Below are 15,598 nucleotides of genomic sequence, written 5' to 3'. Positions count from 1 at the left end.
GGTCAGAGAAGGCCTATCTACAATCCAAGGATCCAACAACGATTTCAAATTTAATAATTAGCAAAACTCAACATATGTGTCTTCAACTTATCCCCGAAACTAGCAAGGTTATTTTTGAACTCCGAGGTAGACCCATCAAGTATACCTGCGTCTACACATCTGTCAACAAAGTCGGCAAAGTGTAAGCGAGCTTTTCGTTCCACCTCTCGATCTTGCTTTTGCGCTCGCGATCTGTTCATGGAAGGTAGGGTGGAGAAATAATCCAGGTCTTTTGTTTCGGTCCAATTGTATGTCGTAGGGTCGCCTAATAATTGGCACACTTTGTCTGCAATGTACTTGTCGAATGGAACGAGAACCTCTCGGAATCCATACTGACAGCCTGTTGTATCGATGATCCATGATTCCGTTGTGAAGAGTAGTTCCACCTTGATTACTGTGTGAGGACAGTCCTTCAGGTCACGGCCGGGAATTAACTTGGGTGGAAGTAGTGGCTTTCCGATGCGAATGTCCAATACCTCGATAGTCGACGAAACTCCTTTTGAATGTAAGAAATTGTTTACACTACCTGATGTACCTATTCGAGGGCGCTTACCTGCAAGGAGCTTTTGTGTCAAACGACCCAATAGCGCCGTGGCCGTCGTACATTGATTAATAGCGAGAGCTGCTTCCTTATGCTGGATATTCGTGGTTAGATGGTTCGGAAAGAGCCCTCGCTTGACTGGAGCAGTAATGGATCTTTGATTTTGATAAAGACAGAGGGTTCCGTCTTTGGCTTCGACTTTTGTGAGGTCTATGTCGTATAAAATCTCACGGTACGTCAGAAATGCTGCTTGAAGTATGTTGGCTGCTCGAAGTAGTTTCCTTCGTCTCTTCATGGCGTGGCAATGAGATTTATGGTCAGGCCAGTGCTTCGTTTGACACTCTCGACCACAGTAGACGACCGCCATGGAGTCACCAAAGCGATAATCTGGCGCTCCCATATGGCATCTAGCGCACCGCATGGTTGCCTTGATCCCACAGTTGGCGCATTCTGCTGGGTCAAGCTCCATCCTGAAAAGCTATGAGCGTCGCCTGGGAGAAATTTAATATTGAACTGAGTAGCGTTAGGGCTGGGTACTGTCGAGATACTGGAAGGATGGGGGTTGTGAATTCGTGAATCTCGCCTGCGCCCGTGTATGCGGGGTTTAGGATGGCGGGCCTCCTGCATGCGCTGAGGCCTCCTTCGGGCATTCGACGCCTGCATCTGTAAAGTGCAACCAGTCATCTCAGCAGTGATACACGCTGCATGGATGGCTGGGCACCTTAAGTCTTGGATCAGGCTCCGTAGGCCAATCCAACTTCAGCCTATGTCCGGTTACCTTCATATCTTTAGTTTAAGCTAATGTCGAAGTCAAGCATACAACTATCAACAATGTCATCGACACTCGCTGCGTCATTTGATTCAATTCTGAGATGGGAAAATCCTCCCCTCAAATTAACCACTGTTTGAAATCAACGAATACAAGATTGAATAGTAGATATCATTATCTCGCCTCTATGAGAGCAGGTCTGGAGTCATTACAAGCGCATGCGGAGGCTTTCATCCGGGAAACGCAAGCCACTACAGCCAAAATATGATATTATGGCCTCTCAAGTTACTGTGCATGGAGGAAATGATCTGATCGGCGTGCAGGTTCGGTGATATCAATGTCGTTGGTTTACGTGGTCAAATATTATTGGACAGTTGTTATGAGGAGGCAAGTTGTAGTGGATGGCCGATGCAAAGGTCATCATCCCATCTGTATGTAGGCCAGATTTTATTCACTTAAAAGCCTTGTGCACACCATCAGACTAGCCAAAAGATCTTTACTATTGGCCGTAATGATGAGTTACTGCATGCTGCAGTCATCTTATGTTTTCCTAATGAGGTTGAAAAGCGGCTGAAAATGATACGAGAAAGCCAATATTTGAAACACTATCGGGCATATCTCTTGGCGTGGCTTTCACCAGTTGGTGGTACAACCTTCTTGTTCGCATTCCCATGGCAGATATGAATCGTTGCATTGCCCAAACCTTGCATGCTTCATGAATTCAAGTGAAAGCTTGAACTTCGAAATATACTATCATAGCCCGACGTCATACGGCTTTGCATTCCAATCATGGTATGAGGACCAAGTCTCCCCTGAATCTCTAGCATGTTTCCTAAGCTGGCTACTAATCTCACATATAGACCACTTTATCGCCCGATACTATCAATCTACCCCTCGCTCCGGCACCAAGGCACCCCCCAGTCTGTTTCCTATGCAACAGTCCCAGCCAACGGCTGACCACTCGATATTCAAACCCCAATGGCAACGCAGGTCGTCCGTTCCACAAGTGTACAAACTGTCAAAAGTTCCTGGTTTTTGCAGATGAAAGAGGCAATTTCCTTGACAACCCCCAATGTCACTGCGGCGAATCTAGCAAAGCTCAGATAGCCGGTCGTAATAGTAGAAATCCTGGTGGCTTGCATTATGTATGTAGACTGGGCACATGTGACTACTATGCTATAGAGACGGATTGAAATGATAAACAAATCAGGCTGTCTAGAGACATGGTGGACCGATTTGCGAATCTCAAGCTCATCTAGTGGTTATATGTATGTACCAAGTCTGCATTATTCCTCGCTTATTTAACTACTTAGGCTCTTTGTGCTAGTTTAATAAGAATCTATAAATAGCTATTAGTGAGAATCAAGAAGTTTATTCCTTTAATTTAATGTCCTTTCTGCTGCATATAATAGTATAGTAGACTCATTCTCTTCCCTATACAAGGGCGAAAAAGTGTTTATTGTCCGGCAATATTAATGGCAAAGCCATGCCGATCTTGAGCCAGTCTCTAGTAGACTCCAGATTAAGGACTTAAGTTCAGGTAGTAAGTTTTAGGGATTAGGCAACCTTCTATTCAACATTAGGCTCTATTGCCATCTTAAAGTCAAACCAACAGGTGAGTTGTGATGCAGCATTTGTGCCACTCCTGATAACTTATCGGGCTCATTCAGAGTCTCTTGTCTCGTTCATAGCCTTTTCATTTACTCAGACCATGCAACTCCAGCACGACAGAGGGTCTAGACAAGAAACAGAAGAGGCGCCGGTATGGGTGGCATCGCCATAAGTGCATGTCCAGTTTGAGATTTATGTCACCATACGTAAATATACGGGTATCAGCAGTACGTTGAGAATCAACTGTTCTGACACAGAACATGAGATGGAAGATGTTAGTAATGTCCAAGAAATGACAAAAGTTTCCCAGAAGCAATATGAATAAGGTATAAAAGTCTCCGGTTTGACTAGACATGTTTCTACTTGTGGGTATCACAGACCCATTTCATCTATGTGAAAACCTGACCTAGTTACAAAAGGATGAATTGAGAAAGCAGCTGAGTAGCTTGTCCAGAGTTAACCACTTGTCGAACCCCACCGTCTAGGTACAGTTTATCTCCACTCCCTACCTCTCAACCCACTCAGTTGCAAGAGTTAGCGAACTGAAGCTTGCGACAAGGAAAATCCTCATAGTTCCTATTGCAGTTCGTTAGGTTCGAAATCAACGTGTCCACATCACAAATCGGCATGGTACTAAACCCAGGCGTACGCACACAAGCCTCAAAGATCAAGTTGCCCTCATTACCATCACCGTCAACAGCATCAGAAGTCTCAGTAATCTGATAGCCATTCTGGTTTCCGTTAAACTTATATCCATTCCAGGAACTAATGACAATGTCATCGATAGTAACGCCGCCCCAGTTGCTGTTACTTAGGTTATCGTAGATTCAGCCGGGAAGGGCATTGAGCTTCCAGTCCACGAGCTTTCCGCGATTGTTCGTCCGTTGGGGGGTGATAACGTAGAAAATCTTGTTGTTGTAGCAGACGTGGGTCTGAGCTGCAGGGATTGTCCGAAACAAGGATGAAAGGGCTATAGTCTCCAGGGGCTACTTTCCATGCTGACGGTATCATCACGGTGTACACAATCTTCTGCGCTTCATCCTTCAATGTAGTGAGGTTAGTTCCAGTTAGCATAGCGCCTAATATGCCCGTCCTAGATAAGGCTATATAGATCTAAAAGCATTCTAATTCCATTAAAAAAGATCTTATTAATATAGCTAGCTTTAGCCTATATTAACTTACTAATAGACTTACCTATTGCCTTTAATTAGGTTATTTTAGAGATTTAATATAATAAAAAGATAGTTATAAGCTGTCTATAAGCTGTCTATAAGCTAGGAAGTAAAAGTCTTAATAAACTTACCTATAAAGTTCTATATTTAACTTATAATAGAATCAAGGCTATTATAATAATTCTAATAAATTTAGAAAATTAAGATAAAAGAGTTAAGGATTAGGTAGCCAGTTAGGAAAGAAGTATTATGGCGTTAAATCATAGTGTTGCAGGTATTATCTCCAATATATTAATAGTTTATTTGCTTAGGGCCATGGAAGAAGTTGCTTACTGCCATAGTGAAAGGAAGAGTGTTCTGACCTTCGCCAGGGGCATCGTGGTTCCAAGAGTGTGCGACCGCGGACCAAGCGCTCTTGGCGTCCACGGCGTTCCGGCGAAGATCAGGTCTGTAGGATACATCGGTAATTTCTTTGGTTTAGCAGGTTGCCTGGGACCAGATGACATTGCGGTCTTTGACCAGAGAGAACTCAGGCTCAGAGTCATCATGGCCGGTGGAAGGGACCGGAGAGGAGATGACAAAAGGGAGAAGTAGGGAAATAGAAATGAAATGTTTAGGGGAAATCATGATGTTTCTTCCAGTTGATGGGAATGAATGAATGGAATTGTACTGTGGCACTTGCTCTGAGTCTTGCTCTCTATCCTTTCAACCCATCGGACTGTGACGGCATTTATAACAAAACTTTGATGCTCAGTCTTCATGTTGGTCAGCCTCTACAAAGTCCTTCACAATAGTCATTTCACTCATGATAAGCGGCGACTCTAATCTTCTTCAAATCAACATAGAGCGGCTGCAGATAAAGTGATCTCGAATGTTACTACATGACGCCCGCTTGATTATCAGAGTCGCAATGATGCACAGCTGAGCTTGATTTAGTATCAATTTTCCTTCACTGTTAGTCTACCAGGCCCTGAATGGTACAAGTGCCATACGGCTGAGTTTCACCATAATCCGGAAGGATCATTTAGTTCAAGTCCTTATAATAGACCGTATGTTTCGGGCTCCTTGGTCTGTTAGTAGGCCCAAGACGTGCTGGAATGAGCTCACGTGGGCTTTGGGGGCTAAAGGATTCCCCACTATCTCGGTCACCAATTATGCTCTAACGTCGGCCACTTAGAAACCAGCCACTACAGCAAAATATTGGACAATGCCTCAATGCCCTTTGGTTTTGTCAGGTCTTTTAATCGTAACAAATTCCGACTAATGTTGCGAGATATATGACTTGAGGTCCAAATAAATGCCAAGCCTATCGCTAGTGAGTTGGTTCCTTGATTGATGCAATGTTGCGTTGACCCGTTGACTTTCTTAATTATAACCACAATACAGATATAGATAACGGCCTACATACATATACTATGGCGAGGAGATAAGGTATAGCGCTTAAGGCAACACAAACGCAAAGAACACATATAAGTACATATAAGGGCTAAATACGCCTCACCCTCCCTGTATATATATATACATTTCGGCCGATACCGCCATGCCCTAAGACTACACCCACCAGTGCTGAAATTAAAGAGCATTTGTCAACTGAAGTAGAATCAGAACCTGCGCAGCATTTCCCATATAAGATACCACTATACTCCAGCGAGCGGATACACATAGATACAATACAATACTGGCTGGTAAAGTAATTCCGCTTGCGATTAATAGAAGCCCGGAATATATGCCAGAGAGATGAGGAAGTTTGCCCTGCACATTGCTTGGTAAAAGGAGGGTTACTATAGATAGAAGCTGCATAGCTGAGCCAGCCACCAGCTGCCAAAAGTCCGAATCGGTAGCTGTGCCATGTGTAGGCGAGCCGTAGAAATACGCATACCCGATGGGAATACAGCACAACAGGCAAACACTGGGGACGACAAAGTTTAGGCTTGCTCGCACATTGAGCGTCATTGGCAAGCTTGCTGACATTCCCGGATATGCAGTCACGGCGTTAGATGGTGGATCTGTCGCAAGAACGCTTTGCTGCGTCACTGTTGCTGTGTCCGGCTTGTATTCCCTAGACTGCCCTGTTAACACTTATACCAATTGTACCGGATGTTGAACGATAGACATTCCACTTACCACCAATGCTCAGAGGTCGGGTCAAAAAGATCACGAGGCGAATGAAAAACTGTTGAATGTGCATCTGAGTAATGTTCTTGTAAAGCAGCTAGTTTTGTCTTTAGTATCGATAAACATGTGTCGGAAAGGCTTCCGTCATCCACTGCCAACTTGATCGAATTCAAAAGGGATGAAGCGCGTCTTAGGGCGGTCGCAAGTGCATGCCGCGTTTCCGTTTCTCGAACGACAGTATGCTCAATATAGTCCTGATACGTCTTGCAATAGTTATATTGCGCTGGAATTTCGAGATTGTTGACCCTTGAAGCCAAGTTCACGTGCGCGTTTGCCGCCCGGTATCTCACCAAGCAGACGACAGGAAGATCTGAGTAGTGACTGCTGGGTCTCGGATCCATTATGCGTCTCAGCTGATCGGCGCGAGTGAGCGTCCCCACGTACTCAGCAATGTAGGCATCGAATCCATTCGTCGGACAGTTCTGCAATCATATCGACGTGATCTCGCTCCTCGGCAGTGAGGAACCCCTCGGATTTCTCATATCGGCTGCGGTTAACGATTGGTGGCGATGAAAACCATCCGTCTTGCAAGGCTTTCAACGTGAAGGCATTTAGTGCGACAATGTCACATGCGACCCGTTGAATGCTAGCTCTGGCACTTGATGCATTGGCTGGATCCGGTCCTGGCACTTCGAGTTATTATGGCACGGTTAGCTAAAGTTCCGTTTTCTCTGGTCAAGCTCAACCAACCTGCAGGATCTTGCGGGTGCGGCTCCGCATTGGACGTGTTGATCGCGTGATGTCCCGCCTAGTGGCATCAGTTGCATCTATAACAGTTGAGCTCATCGCGTTTTCACGAATTAGCCCCGGTCCAAAAGAGTGGTATGAATCTATGAAGATATTGTGCGGACGATGGAAAGGAAATAGATACGCGTTAAGAAAGAAGCTGCCTTGGGTCCTGACGTAGCAGTGGTGGCTATGTGAGACCAGGGCTGAGTTCAGTCAATCATTATGCGTTTTCCATTAAAATATCGACAATAGCGTAACGAGGCAGATTGCTGCCAGGTAGAAGATGGTGTAAGCAATCATGTTAGGCAGATTGTAAAGTAACAGGCATTACAGCTTATATACAGGATATGAAGAAGGTAAGCCCATACAAACTTCCTGTAAAATACTATAAAAATTAACATCAGTTGGCTCTTGTACAATTAGGCTGGAATATCCCTAGCAAAATCGGTCAGCAGAGTGAGGCGTGCGACAAGCTCCATTTAGCTGAACTCCACTCATTTTATCATCACCAATGGAGCGTGCAATGCCAGTTGGTTAGTTCCTCAAACAGAGGTACTTTCCCACCATTCTATCCTCTACGCCACTGTTGACAGTGCGAATTTATAATCGCAAAAGACTGAATATGCCGGCGATGGTTCCTTCTTCATATTTAGGTGTCGCCATATTTCGTTACTCTGGCCCTTGCAGGGGCTGAGAACGCTAAACACCCCTGCAGGGTCTTGGTGCCAGATTTGTCAGTAACTTCCCCGCATGAATTCTTGACCGATTCTTCTCTCTTCAACACAACAAAATGCAAACAGATATCGCAACTCGAGCCATGGTGGTGACTTTGATGGCCCCTGGCGGAGGAGCAAAGACGACTAGCGAAATCCACACCCTTACAGGTCTCCCAATACGGACAATAAGGAAGATCTATGCGCGAGCAATCCGGCGAGGCTTCGAGCCTAATCAACGCCCCATACGCCTGATAGATGCGTGGCTTGAAGATGCGCCGCGGCCTCTGCAGCGCGTCAAATACACTGGAGATCTCATCGTCTCCAAAGAAATGATTGAATTCTTTGGCAGTGGTGAAACAGCTGCCAATATCACCGGCGAACGTATGGACATCGGCACTATCGTCAAAACCCAGTCCACTACGAAGCAGGATTCAACATCAACTGAATCAGATTGGGAGGATGAGGAAGAGTAATTCCCATGTCACAAATATTGCTGCCCACTATATTGCTCCAAAGTTGAATTCCACCAAAAAGGATGAAACTGGTGCTGGAGAACTAGTGTTAAATGGTCAACCAGGGGCAGACTCGGCCAGCTCGAAAGATTCAGAATCGAAAAGTTATCAAAGCAAGGCAACCCAAAAACCAATATACCAGGGGTATACCAAAGCTAGATTGGGCAAATCACAATGTCTAAGAGACATGTCATCATTAATGCATGCGGGAGGCCGACCAGATGCATGGTGGACCAATAAATGACTTACAAGTGGTCAGACATAACAGAGGGGATCTCATTCTGAGCGGCTACATGATGAGAATGTTATCTTTGTTTTCATTTCCAATAAAACATAACAAAGTTGTGATTTGCAATATTTTTAGTCTGTTACTCCAACACAACTATTATCAAGGATGGAGCGCGTATCGAAGAAGGCGTAAGTCTATAGACAGAAGTCCAACGAGCCTTGAACTTACTAGGATGGATAGCGTTGCGACGTCAAAACCGTTCAAATTTCTAGTAGGAGCTGATAAAACAGAATACACCATTCACTCAGCTCTTGTTGCCCACCAGTCAACGGTTCTTTCTGCGCTGGTAAATGGATCATTTCGAGAATCGTCAGAATGCTCCGTCACATGGGACGATGTAGACGAGGTAGTCTTCAACAGCTTCTGGCAATTCGTCTACACGGGCGATTACGACACTCCAGAACCGCTTCCACCTACCGAGGAGGCTCCCAGTGAGGAAGAGCTAAAAGCTGATATACGTGATGAGACCGCATCAGAACCCGAAGCAATAACCGAAGCAGCACCTGAGACAGAAGAACCGCAAGAGCCTCTCGGGTTTGCGTCTGTAGATGCACCACCTCCATCAGCAATAAAAATTAAGAAGAAGAAGAAGAGGGGGAGTTCTCGGAGAATATCACTATGGCTGGACTTTGTCTCTTCTTGGGATTATCCTCCCGAGCCTTTTGACGTCGACGTGGCACTGAAAGATCATGCAAACCCCTTGATGCATCATGCTAAGGTCTATACATTGGCCGACCGTTACGCCATTACAAGACTCACAGGCCTTTCTCGCCTAAACCTTCACCAAGAATTAATAGATCTTGCTGGAAAGGGGGAGGACTATAACAATGTGGTTGAGCTGGTGCGCTACACCTTCGAAGAACTGGTGCCGGATCAACTACGAGACTTGGTTGTACACTTTAGTGCTTGCGTCGTCGAACATCTATGGAAGATTGAGGAATTCCAAGAGCTTTTAGGGGAATATGGCATTTTGTCGAAAGCTCTTGTAGGCACCATGTTGCTTAGACTTGACGAGAATGTGACTCCTTGCCCGTCATAGAGCAGGGTCTGGGGAAATACTCTTAGAGTTATTGCATAAAAGTTCTTCAGGCTCGCTATTTTAATGTCAGGCGAATGATAACAACTTTTCTATGTTTTGGAAACGGTGATCCAATATGAGGATGGACAATTGGTAAAATCAGCTTGCAGATAGCACTAAAACCAGGAACAATAGATCAGAACGCGTCTATCATAATAGAAAACAGGTACATAGTATCAAGGAAGAAGATAAAGCAACTCCCCAGCCAATAAAGTCTAGATACTTAGCAACCATGAGTATTAAAACTGCAGGTCTGAAAAGAAAGTGCACGATTTCCAGCAAAGGTTTAAAAATAACGGGCCCAGCCCAAGCAAGAGCAAACAGCATGCACAGCAGGCCAGGTAGGACGAAGTATATAGCAACCCTTATTCCCATAACGGTCTCGCAATACAGAATGTTAAATCCTTCGTGAGTTCGGTTCTTGATTCACAACAGGCTATACTCGGCAGCTTGAGGACGAGATCCTTGCGGATACTCAATGTAGCTATCCTGGCCTTGAGAAGTTGGAGTCTCTTGCCAGATTCATCAAGCTTGTCCAAACGAGCTGGCTCAATCAATATAATATTTAAGCTAATTGTTTAAAAGTGGCTAAAAATTATTAAATTAATATTATGGAATAATTAAACCATAATTAATATGTTAAATTTAGCAATAAGAGGTATTATTATAGTGCATTATTAGATAAGGCTATTAAGTAACTTAATAGAAGGTTTTTGGGAGATAGAATGCAAAAGCTTAGCTGAAAGGGCTATCTTGGATCTGTAGCACTAATGTATGATAGGGTTAGCTTTTCAGCTGGCAGGAAAGTAGGCAACACAAGAGGTCTAAGATGAAATCCTCAATAAAACTCGTTGTTACAAGAGCAGCGCGTACACAACCTGAGGGAAGTGGTTGAATTGCAGATCGCAACAGAGGTAAGCAAGGGTCACTTCTTAGCTATGTCAACTGTTGAAAAAGGACTTAGTAAAAGGGGAAGAGCTTGACTGTCCATGGGTCAAAAGTTTATTCAGGTCCAGGAGCTGGAAGCACTATCCAAGGGCAGGGTTTACTGGATACGAGGCATGATCTATTATAAGCTAGGTAGCTCTGCCGTGACATCTGCCTAGCGCCGGAAGTACGGTAGTAGACGGCTTCTCCGCTTAGTCACACCAAGGCGCGAACCCTACATTGATCTGCATCTATTTTGCAGCTCACCCTGGTTGACAGTGAACGACAACGCGTTTAACAAGGGCCACCGAGCCACATGATTACGCATTGTGTATCTCCATGCGTCGTATTGAGAGCATGTTAGTCGAGCTGATAGGCCAAGACCCTGAAGAGTGAAACGCTTGCTGACGTCTACCAGGCGCGTTAAGCGTTTAAAATTAGGAAACGCCTGTGAGGCGACACTGCTAGGCATTGCTGTTGGCCGAGAAACTCATCCAGTTTCACTGGGGTTTAGGATCATTGTTTTGGCTGCAGGCCTTTTTCTCTGACAGGGCCAGGCAGATTCTGTTGTCGATATGTAGGATTCCAATAGATAATAAATATTTGGGTTGGCTCTGCGATTTTCCATGGAGTCTTTGACAGCTACACATTAAGTCATTTCTGCATTCACTGAGTCTTTGCCAATTGATCATGTCGACTCCCAATTCACATCTTCCCAGCCCTCCCTCAAAAGCATGCATCGGTCTATCCGCTACAGCTCTTGTCGTTTTCAGTATTTTATTATTCCCTGCGTTATATGTGGCGTATAAACATCGGACAACTGGCAAGAACTGCTGGCCCATCTTGATATTCTTCTTCATCTTTCGGATCATTTCTGACATCTATTACCTCTCCCGGCATAACGAACCCGATATTCCGACTGTATTCGCTATGGTGGCCAGTTCTGCCTGCACCGCTACTCTATCACTAACCATTGTTGGCTTGATTTACGAAGCGTATGTGTACCTCTATGATATCACCCTGCCTGGCACCTTGAATTGAAACTCATGTTACTCAAGTTTAAACCTACCTTTATTCCCATATAAACGCCACAGAAACCGGGTAGTGATCATCGCAATGAACATACTCTACAACATCGGCACGATCCTAGCAGCATATGGGGGAAGCCGAGATACGACGATGCCCAACAACGTGAAAAACGAAGCTCTTGATAAGGCCGGAAACATCATGATGTTCCTTGTAATGATTGGCACTCTGGCCTGGCTATATCCTGCCGGTAAACACACCTTTTATGCTCGACAAGATATAAACTACCACGCCGCTGAAGTGCTGATGATGGCTGCCGCACCTGCCACCGTCCTCCAGTTAATCCGCATGAACTACGACCTAATTTACGCATTTACGCAACTCTCCATATTACATCCTACCACAGGCAGCTTTGCCATCAGGTTTATAACTCTTTCCCTACAGCTCGCTATAGTTGCAATGGCACTTGTTGCCGGCTGGTTCAGTAAAGATGCCGCCATGATTCGTGCCACAGCTCTTAAATCAGATAGCACGTCCGAGCTAGTTTAACTTTCAAGCCTATAACAGGAAGATACATGGTCAAGAAAGACAGACACGCCTGATTATGGAGCCGGCTCCGGTCAGGGGAAAGGGATGTGGTTGGCTATCCTTGCCGCTTATCATGATATCGACAGGAGAGGGGGATAAACGGGGAGGAAACTTGGAATCATGGATTGCGTTATATTAGGACCTTTATTTGTTCCAACTGCAAACAGACACCAGTGTTTAACTGTGTACTGTTTCTGGTAGTCACTCCATGACGACCTATGTTATGCAGGAGAATATTATGGCACTGTAGTTAGGGTCAAGAAAGCGGTTGAACCTTTGAACAGACCATTACAATAGCAATAAAGTTAAAGGAGTGGCACATCGATATTTGATGTCTAGCTATTGGTGCCATAATACTGTGTCATATTCCCAACAGCCATCATATCCTCAAAGCTGACAATACGATCCAGCTCAAGAAAGTCATTATTCATCAGAGTTTGAGATATCATGAACAAGTCATCCCTTGAGATTGTAGGTGGGGATTGTGAGTCGACATGCCACTGGTTGTTGCTCAGTTGGTCCGGGTCGTGCACTCCGCGTGCTAAGTTATCGATGGTTGGTGGCACAGGTACACCTGCCATGGCAGGGGTGTGATTATCTCGAAACGCTCTGGAACTGCCGAGTCTCGAACTGAAAACAGATCCTCCAAACCCAAGTGCCGAGCCTGAGCCTGGTATGATCTGGCCTGGAGCTGCTCTCTGGAACTCTTGAAATTGACTTTGCAAGCTGTTGAAGAGTTGGTCAAAGAAGTTGGGATTCTTCTTTGTTTGATTTGTCTGTTCAATGCCAGCCCATCGATTAGACATGTCTGTCAAATTATCCATCAGGTTCTTGAATTCCTTGGCCAGAGCCGTCTTATAGTATCGCGAGTGAACTGCAAGACTGTGTCAGCAATGGTCATGTGAGTGCCCTGACATCTTACCCAGCAGGGCTCTTGCACTGACAAAAGCGCATATTCCCAGCTGTGGTGGTACCGGACGAGCTGATGGAGATCCTCCAAGGTACTTGGTCGTGATGTTGGCTGTCTCTATTGCGGCATTGAGACAGTTCTCAGCACTAAAAAGACTGGGTAGATTCAGGCCGAGAAGTTCAGAGTCCGGGTATGCAATGCGCTCGTGGAGGAGGATTAAAGACGTGTTATGCGTCGCATTGGCTAATGTCATGCTGGGGTCCATGACGCCGGGCATTATCTTGCGCGATATGCCAGAGTCTTTCCATTGTTGGGGCAAATACATCTTCCAACTACCTTTGTCAGTAACAAACACAATTGAGAGAACAGCACTTACTGTACTAAACGGAGATCGAGTTCTTTGAACTTGGTTAGCCAAAGTGAAACCTCCTGCCTGTTGGTGAAGTCCACAACAGGTTGTAAGAAGGTCTTCGATATCTGGCTCAGTGAATCGATCGACTGGATGTAATAAGCAAAGGCGCCTATCTTGGATATATCCCCAGTTGCCCTATCGCTAGCTCGGATGCTGCGACAAGTACTCGCTGGGCCTTCTGAGCCACCAGCATTACTTCCAACAGAGTAACAAGGACTCGTACCGTGTCCGTTTTGTACTGCAGGCTGGTCCCAATCCCCAAAGTAAGGTGTGACAGCAGGCTCGTTATGAAACCAACTCCCGCCGCATATAGGCAGTCTTCGGCGAACATCCGCTGAATTGATGCCTGGATTCCATCTTGAATTCGTCAGATAGGTTACTGGGGAGAGAGTGCAGTGATCTTACCCTTTGATTATAGATGAGATTCTATCAAGGATGAAGACATTCCAGAATATTCGTCTTCGTTCCTCCTCTTCCATCCAGTCTAGTGGCTCTGGTAGCGATGAGTTATCTGATAATAGTCCTGTCTTGCGTTGATGCACTTCAGATTCGACTGACAGTCCCATGTATTCGACTGTTCTTGTCAGAGACCCAATAATAGGCCAGGCCTTTTCCAAATTCCCATTTCCAATCTGATTTCTTAGTGGAAGTGTTATTGAAGTCGAGGATCACAACACACCTCAGTGAATGCAATCATAATGAGTGCTTGCAAGTTCTCTATCCTTAGACCCTCCATCGCACCCATCATTACACTTTTTCGCAATCTTGATGTCTCGCTGTTGATGTAAAGGTTGTCCAGTGGCTTATCATTAATATCGACATAGCGCAGAGACGCTATCATCATTGCCTCAAGCACAATCGTCATGCGTTGCTCAGTGTCTTTCTGAACACGTTCATGAAACCCTCTCATAATTATCATTGGGATCCATGGCTGGATATTATCGAAATGTGCCTCAATTAGCTTGTCCAAATGCTCCTGGATAATGTCAATACTGCGGGATGAAGCTTGGCGGGCTTGTTGCTGGGTAACGTCTTCGTTACTGGATTGATGTTGCTCTTCGGCTACATCTCGCCTTGGTCTCTTGAATAGTCCATTGACCTTTCTGTATGGGTCATATTCATACTGTCTCTTTCGAGCCGGCTCAATGTTTTTATTTAGCCTCTGTAACTCTCCGGCGAGCGTAGAAAGGATTGCTTCAAGAGGCGCTGAGCTGCTGCTACTTGCTCTGTCGCCTGGAAGATCACGTTTTGTACCTTCGGAGTCTTGTGTGCCTTCATCAGAGGCCGAGCCGAACAATGCTTTCTCGACCTTTTCTGCCGTTCTAAATGAGTATGCGTCTCAGTGGAACCTTGGACTTGACTGATTTATACCTAATCGCTGGTTAAGACTCTCGACAGCACCGCCTTTCAAGCCTGGCTTCGACCGACGGTTTTCGTAAACACAAGGTGCACCTACATGGTGTGAACAGGATGAACTTTAGCAAAGTCTTGGCTATAGACTCACCTAATCGCTCACAATTAGAGCAAGCTGGTCTTTGTCTAGAACACTTGAGTTTCCGTTTCCGGCAGCCACTGCAAGATGGGAGCTCGGATTCGGGGGAGTCATCGTGCGACGAATCCATCGTGTCCGGAGGTGACGTGAAAGTTGGAACAAGGTCGAATCATTTTTACCGTCGGCGAACATGGCTGGCTAGCTGGCTTGGCTTAAATCTGAGCCGACTTTGATGCGATTCATTTGCGAGACTTATTACCCCGCAAACCGACTCGCTAGCTCACCATTGCCGATGATCATTGGTGGAGACGCATTGGGCACGGCCCTCGCATAGTCATCGGCCGATGCTTTGACCGAGGATGCAGCCAACTCTCCAGGGTAACTCTCATGCCGCGCATAACTGCCATGTACTCTCCAATCGGGAATATTGATAATCTGGACTCAGAGGTCAGTTTGCAGTTGCACAACATTATTGGAGACATTTTATCGGATACCTGTGCGAGTGACGGCTGTTTACTCCGACAGACTTTGTCTTTAATTGGTAGAAAAAGATCTTGTTCCAGGCTTATCACAAGACTCCAACTACGTTAAACTACATTCCAAAAATACCAT

The 15,598-nt window shown here is 45.4% G+C and overlaps 8 protein-coding genes across 8 annotated transcripts; 4 read left to right on the top strand and 4 right to left on the bottom strand.

The window, feature by feature from the left end:
* Positions 1 to 50: 50 nt before the first annotated feature.
* On the bottom strand, positions 51 to 1,049 carry BKA55DRAFT_529940 (uncharacterized protein; the record flags this gene model as incomplete). Its single annotated transcript, XM_046189108.1, has 2 exons — positions 51 to 535; positions 593 to 1,049. 2 exons carry the CDS (start codon positions 1,047 to 1,049, stop codon positions 51 to 53), a joined length of 942 nt encoding a protein of 313 aa, XP_046041251.1.
* Positions 1,050 to 1,998: 949 nt separating this feature from the next.
* BKA55DRAFT_586364 (uncharacterized protein) lies at positions 1,999 to 2,728 on the top strand. The gene is made up of 2 exons (XM_046194550.1): positions 1,999 to 2,141; positions 2,210 to 2,728. The coding sequence occupies exons 1-2, from the start codon at positions 2,139 to 2,141 to the stop codon at positions 2,540 to 2,542; spliced, it is 336 nt and encodes a 111-aa protein (XP_046041250.1). The 5' UTR covers positions 1,999 to 2,138; the 3' UTR covers positions 2,543 to 2,728.
* A 737-nt stretch (positions 2,729 to 3,465) lies between these two features.
* Positions 3,466 to 4,677, bottom strand: BKA55DRAFT_546953 (uncharacterized protein; the record flags this gene model as incomplete). The annotated part of the gene is made up of 6 exons (XM_046190972.1): positions 3,466 to 3,536; positions 3,610 to 3,764; positions 3,964 to 4,053; positions 4,155 to 4,161; positions 4,264 to 4,273; positions 4,495 to 4,677. 6 exons carry the CDS (start codon positions 4,675 to 4,677, stop codon positions 3,466 to 3,468), a joined length of 516 nt encoding a protein of 171 aa, XP_046041249.1.
* A 744-nt stretch (positions 4,678 to 5,421) lies between these two features.
* BKA55DRAFT_586362 (uncharacterized protein) lies at positions 5,422 to 7,119 on the bottom strand. The gene is made up of 3 exons (XM_046194549.1): positions 6,998 to 7,119; positions 6,257 to 6,936; positions 5,422 to 6,191 (listed from the first exon to the last, which is right to left on the bottom strand). Exons 2-3 carry the CDS (start codon positions 6,646 to 6,648, stop codon positions 5,705 to 5,707), a joined length of 879 nt encoding a protein of 292 aa, XP_046041248.1. The 5' UTR covers positions 6,649 to 6,936; positions 6,998 to 7,119; the 3' UTR covers positions 5,422 to 5,704.
* Positions 7,120 to 7,826: 707 nt separating this feature from the next.
* On the top strand, positions 7,827 to 8,225 carry BKA55DRAFT_698258 (uncharacterized protein; the record flags this gene model as incomplete). The annotated part of the gene is made up of 1 exon (XM_046200496.1): positions 7,827 to 8,225. The coding sequence occupies one exon, from the start codon at positions 7,827 to 7,829 to the stop codon at positions 8,223 to 8,225; it is 399 nt and encodes a 132-aa protein (XP_046041247.1).
* Positions 8,226 to 8,725: 500 nt separating this feature from the next.
* BKA55DRAFT_529836 (uncharacterized protein) lies at positions 8,726 to 9,592 on the top strand (the record flags this gene model as incomplete). Its single annotated transcript, XM_046189101.1, has 2 exons — positions 8,726 to 8,984; positions 9,078 to 9,592. The coding sequence occupies 2 exons, from the start codon at positions 8,726 to 8,728 to the stop codon at positions 9,590 to 9,592; spliced, it is 774 nt and encodes a 257-aa protein (XP_046041246.1).
* Positions 9,593 to 11,248: 1,656 nt separating this feature from the next.
* On the top strand, positions 11,249 to 12,289 carry BKA55DRAFT_720542 (uncharacterized protein; the record flags this gene model as incomplete). Its single annotated transcript, XM_046200992.1, has 2 exons — positions 11,249 to 11,553; positions 11,617 to 12,289. The coding sequence occupies 2 exons, from the start codon at positions 11,249 to 11,251 to the stop codon at positions 12,131 to 12,133; spliced, it is 822 nt and encodes a 273-aa protein (XP_046041245.1). The 3' UTR covers positions 12,134 to 12,289.
* A 10-nt stretch (positions 12,290 to 12,299) lies between these two features.
* On the bottom strand, positions 12,300 to 15,176 carry BKA55DRAFT_586357 (uncharacterized protein). Its single transcript, XM_046194548.1, has 7 exons — positions 14,999 to 15,176; positions 14,866 to 14,946; positions 14,174 to 14,808; positions 13,900 to 14,126; positions 13,459 to 13,851; positions 13,095 to 13,414; positions 12,300 to 13,046 (listed from the first exon to the last, which is right to left on the bottom strand). Exons 1-7 carry the CDS (start codon positions 15,114 to 15,116, stop codon positions 12,508 to 12,510), a joined length of 2,313 nt encoding a protein of 770 aa, XP_046041244.1. The 5' UTR covers positions 15,117 to 15,176; the 3' UTR covers positions 12,300 to 12,507.
* Between the last annotated feature and the right edge of the window lie 422 nt (positions 15,177 to 15,598).

The sequence above is a fragment of the Fusarium redolens genome (genome assembly GCF_020744475.1).
Source record: "Fusarium redolens strain MPI-CAGE-AT-0023 chromosome Unknown BKA55scaffold_34, whole genome shotgun sequence".
Lineage (NCBI taxonomy): Eukaryota > Fungi > Ascomycota > Sordariomycetes > Hypocreales > Nectriaceae > Fusarium > Fusarium redolens.
Note: the sequence above shows the minus strand (reverse complement) of the source record. Positions and strands in the feature narration are given on the sequence as shown.

What these genes read in the sequence shown, in the direction of transcription:
- BKA55DRAFT_586362 (XM_046194549.1), bottom strand. Translation starts at nt 6,648, where the DNA reads ATGGATCCGAGACCCAGCAGTCACTACTCAGATCTTCCTGTCGTCTGC. An exon ending in CCGACCTCTGAGCATTGGTG is followed by an intron (nt 6,192 to 6,256) that starts GTAAGTGGAATG and finishes AGGGCAGTCTAG; the next exon opens with GGAATACAAGCCGGACACAG.
- BKA55DRAFT_586357 (XM_046194548.1), bottom strand. Translation starts at nt 15,116, where the DNA reads ATGGATTCGTCGCACGATGACTCCCCCGAATCCGAGCTCCCATCTTGC. An exon ending in CTCTAATTGTGAGCGATTAG is followed by an intron (nt 14,947 to 14,998) that starts GTGAGTCTATAG and finishes CACACCATGTAG; the next exon opens with GTGCACCTTGTGTTTACGAA. An exon ending in CTCGATCTCCGTTTAGTACA is followed by an intron (nt 13,415 to 13,458) that starts GTAAGTGCTGTT and finishes TGACAAAGGTAG; the next exon opens with TTGGAAGATGTATTTGCCCC.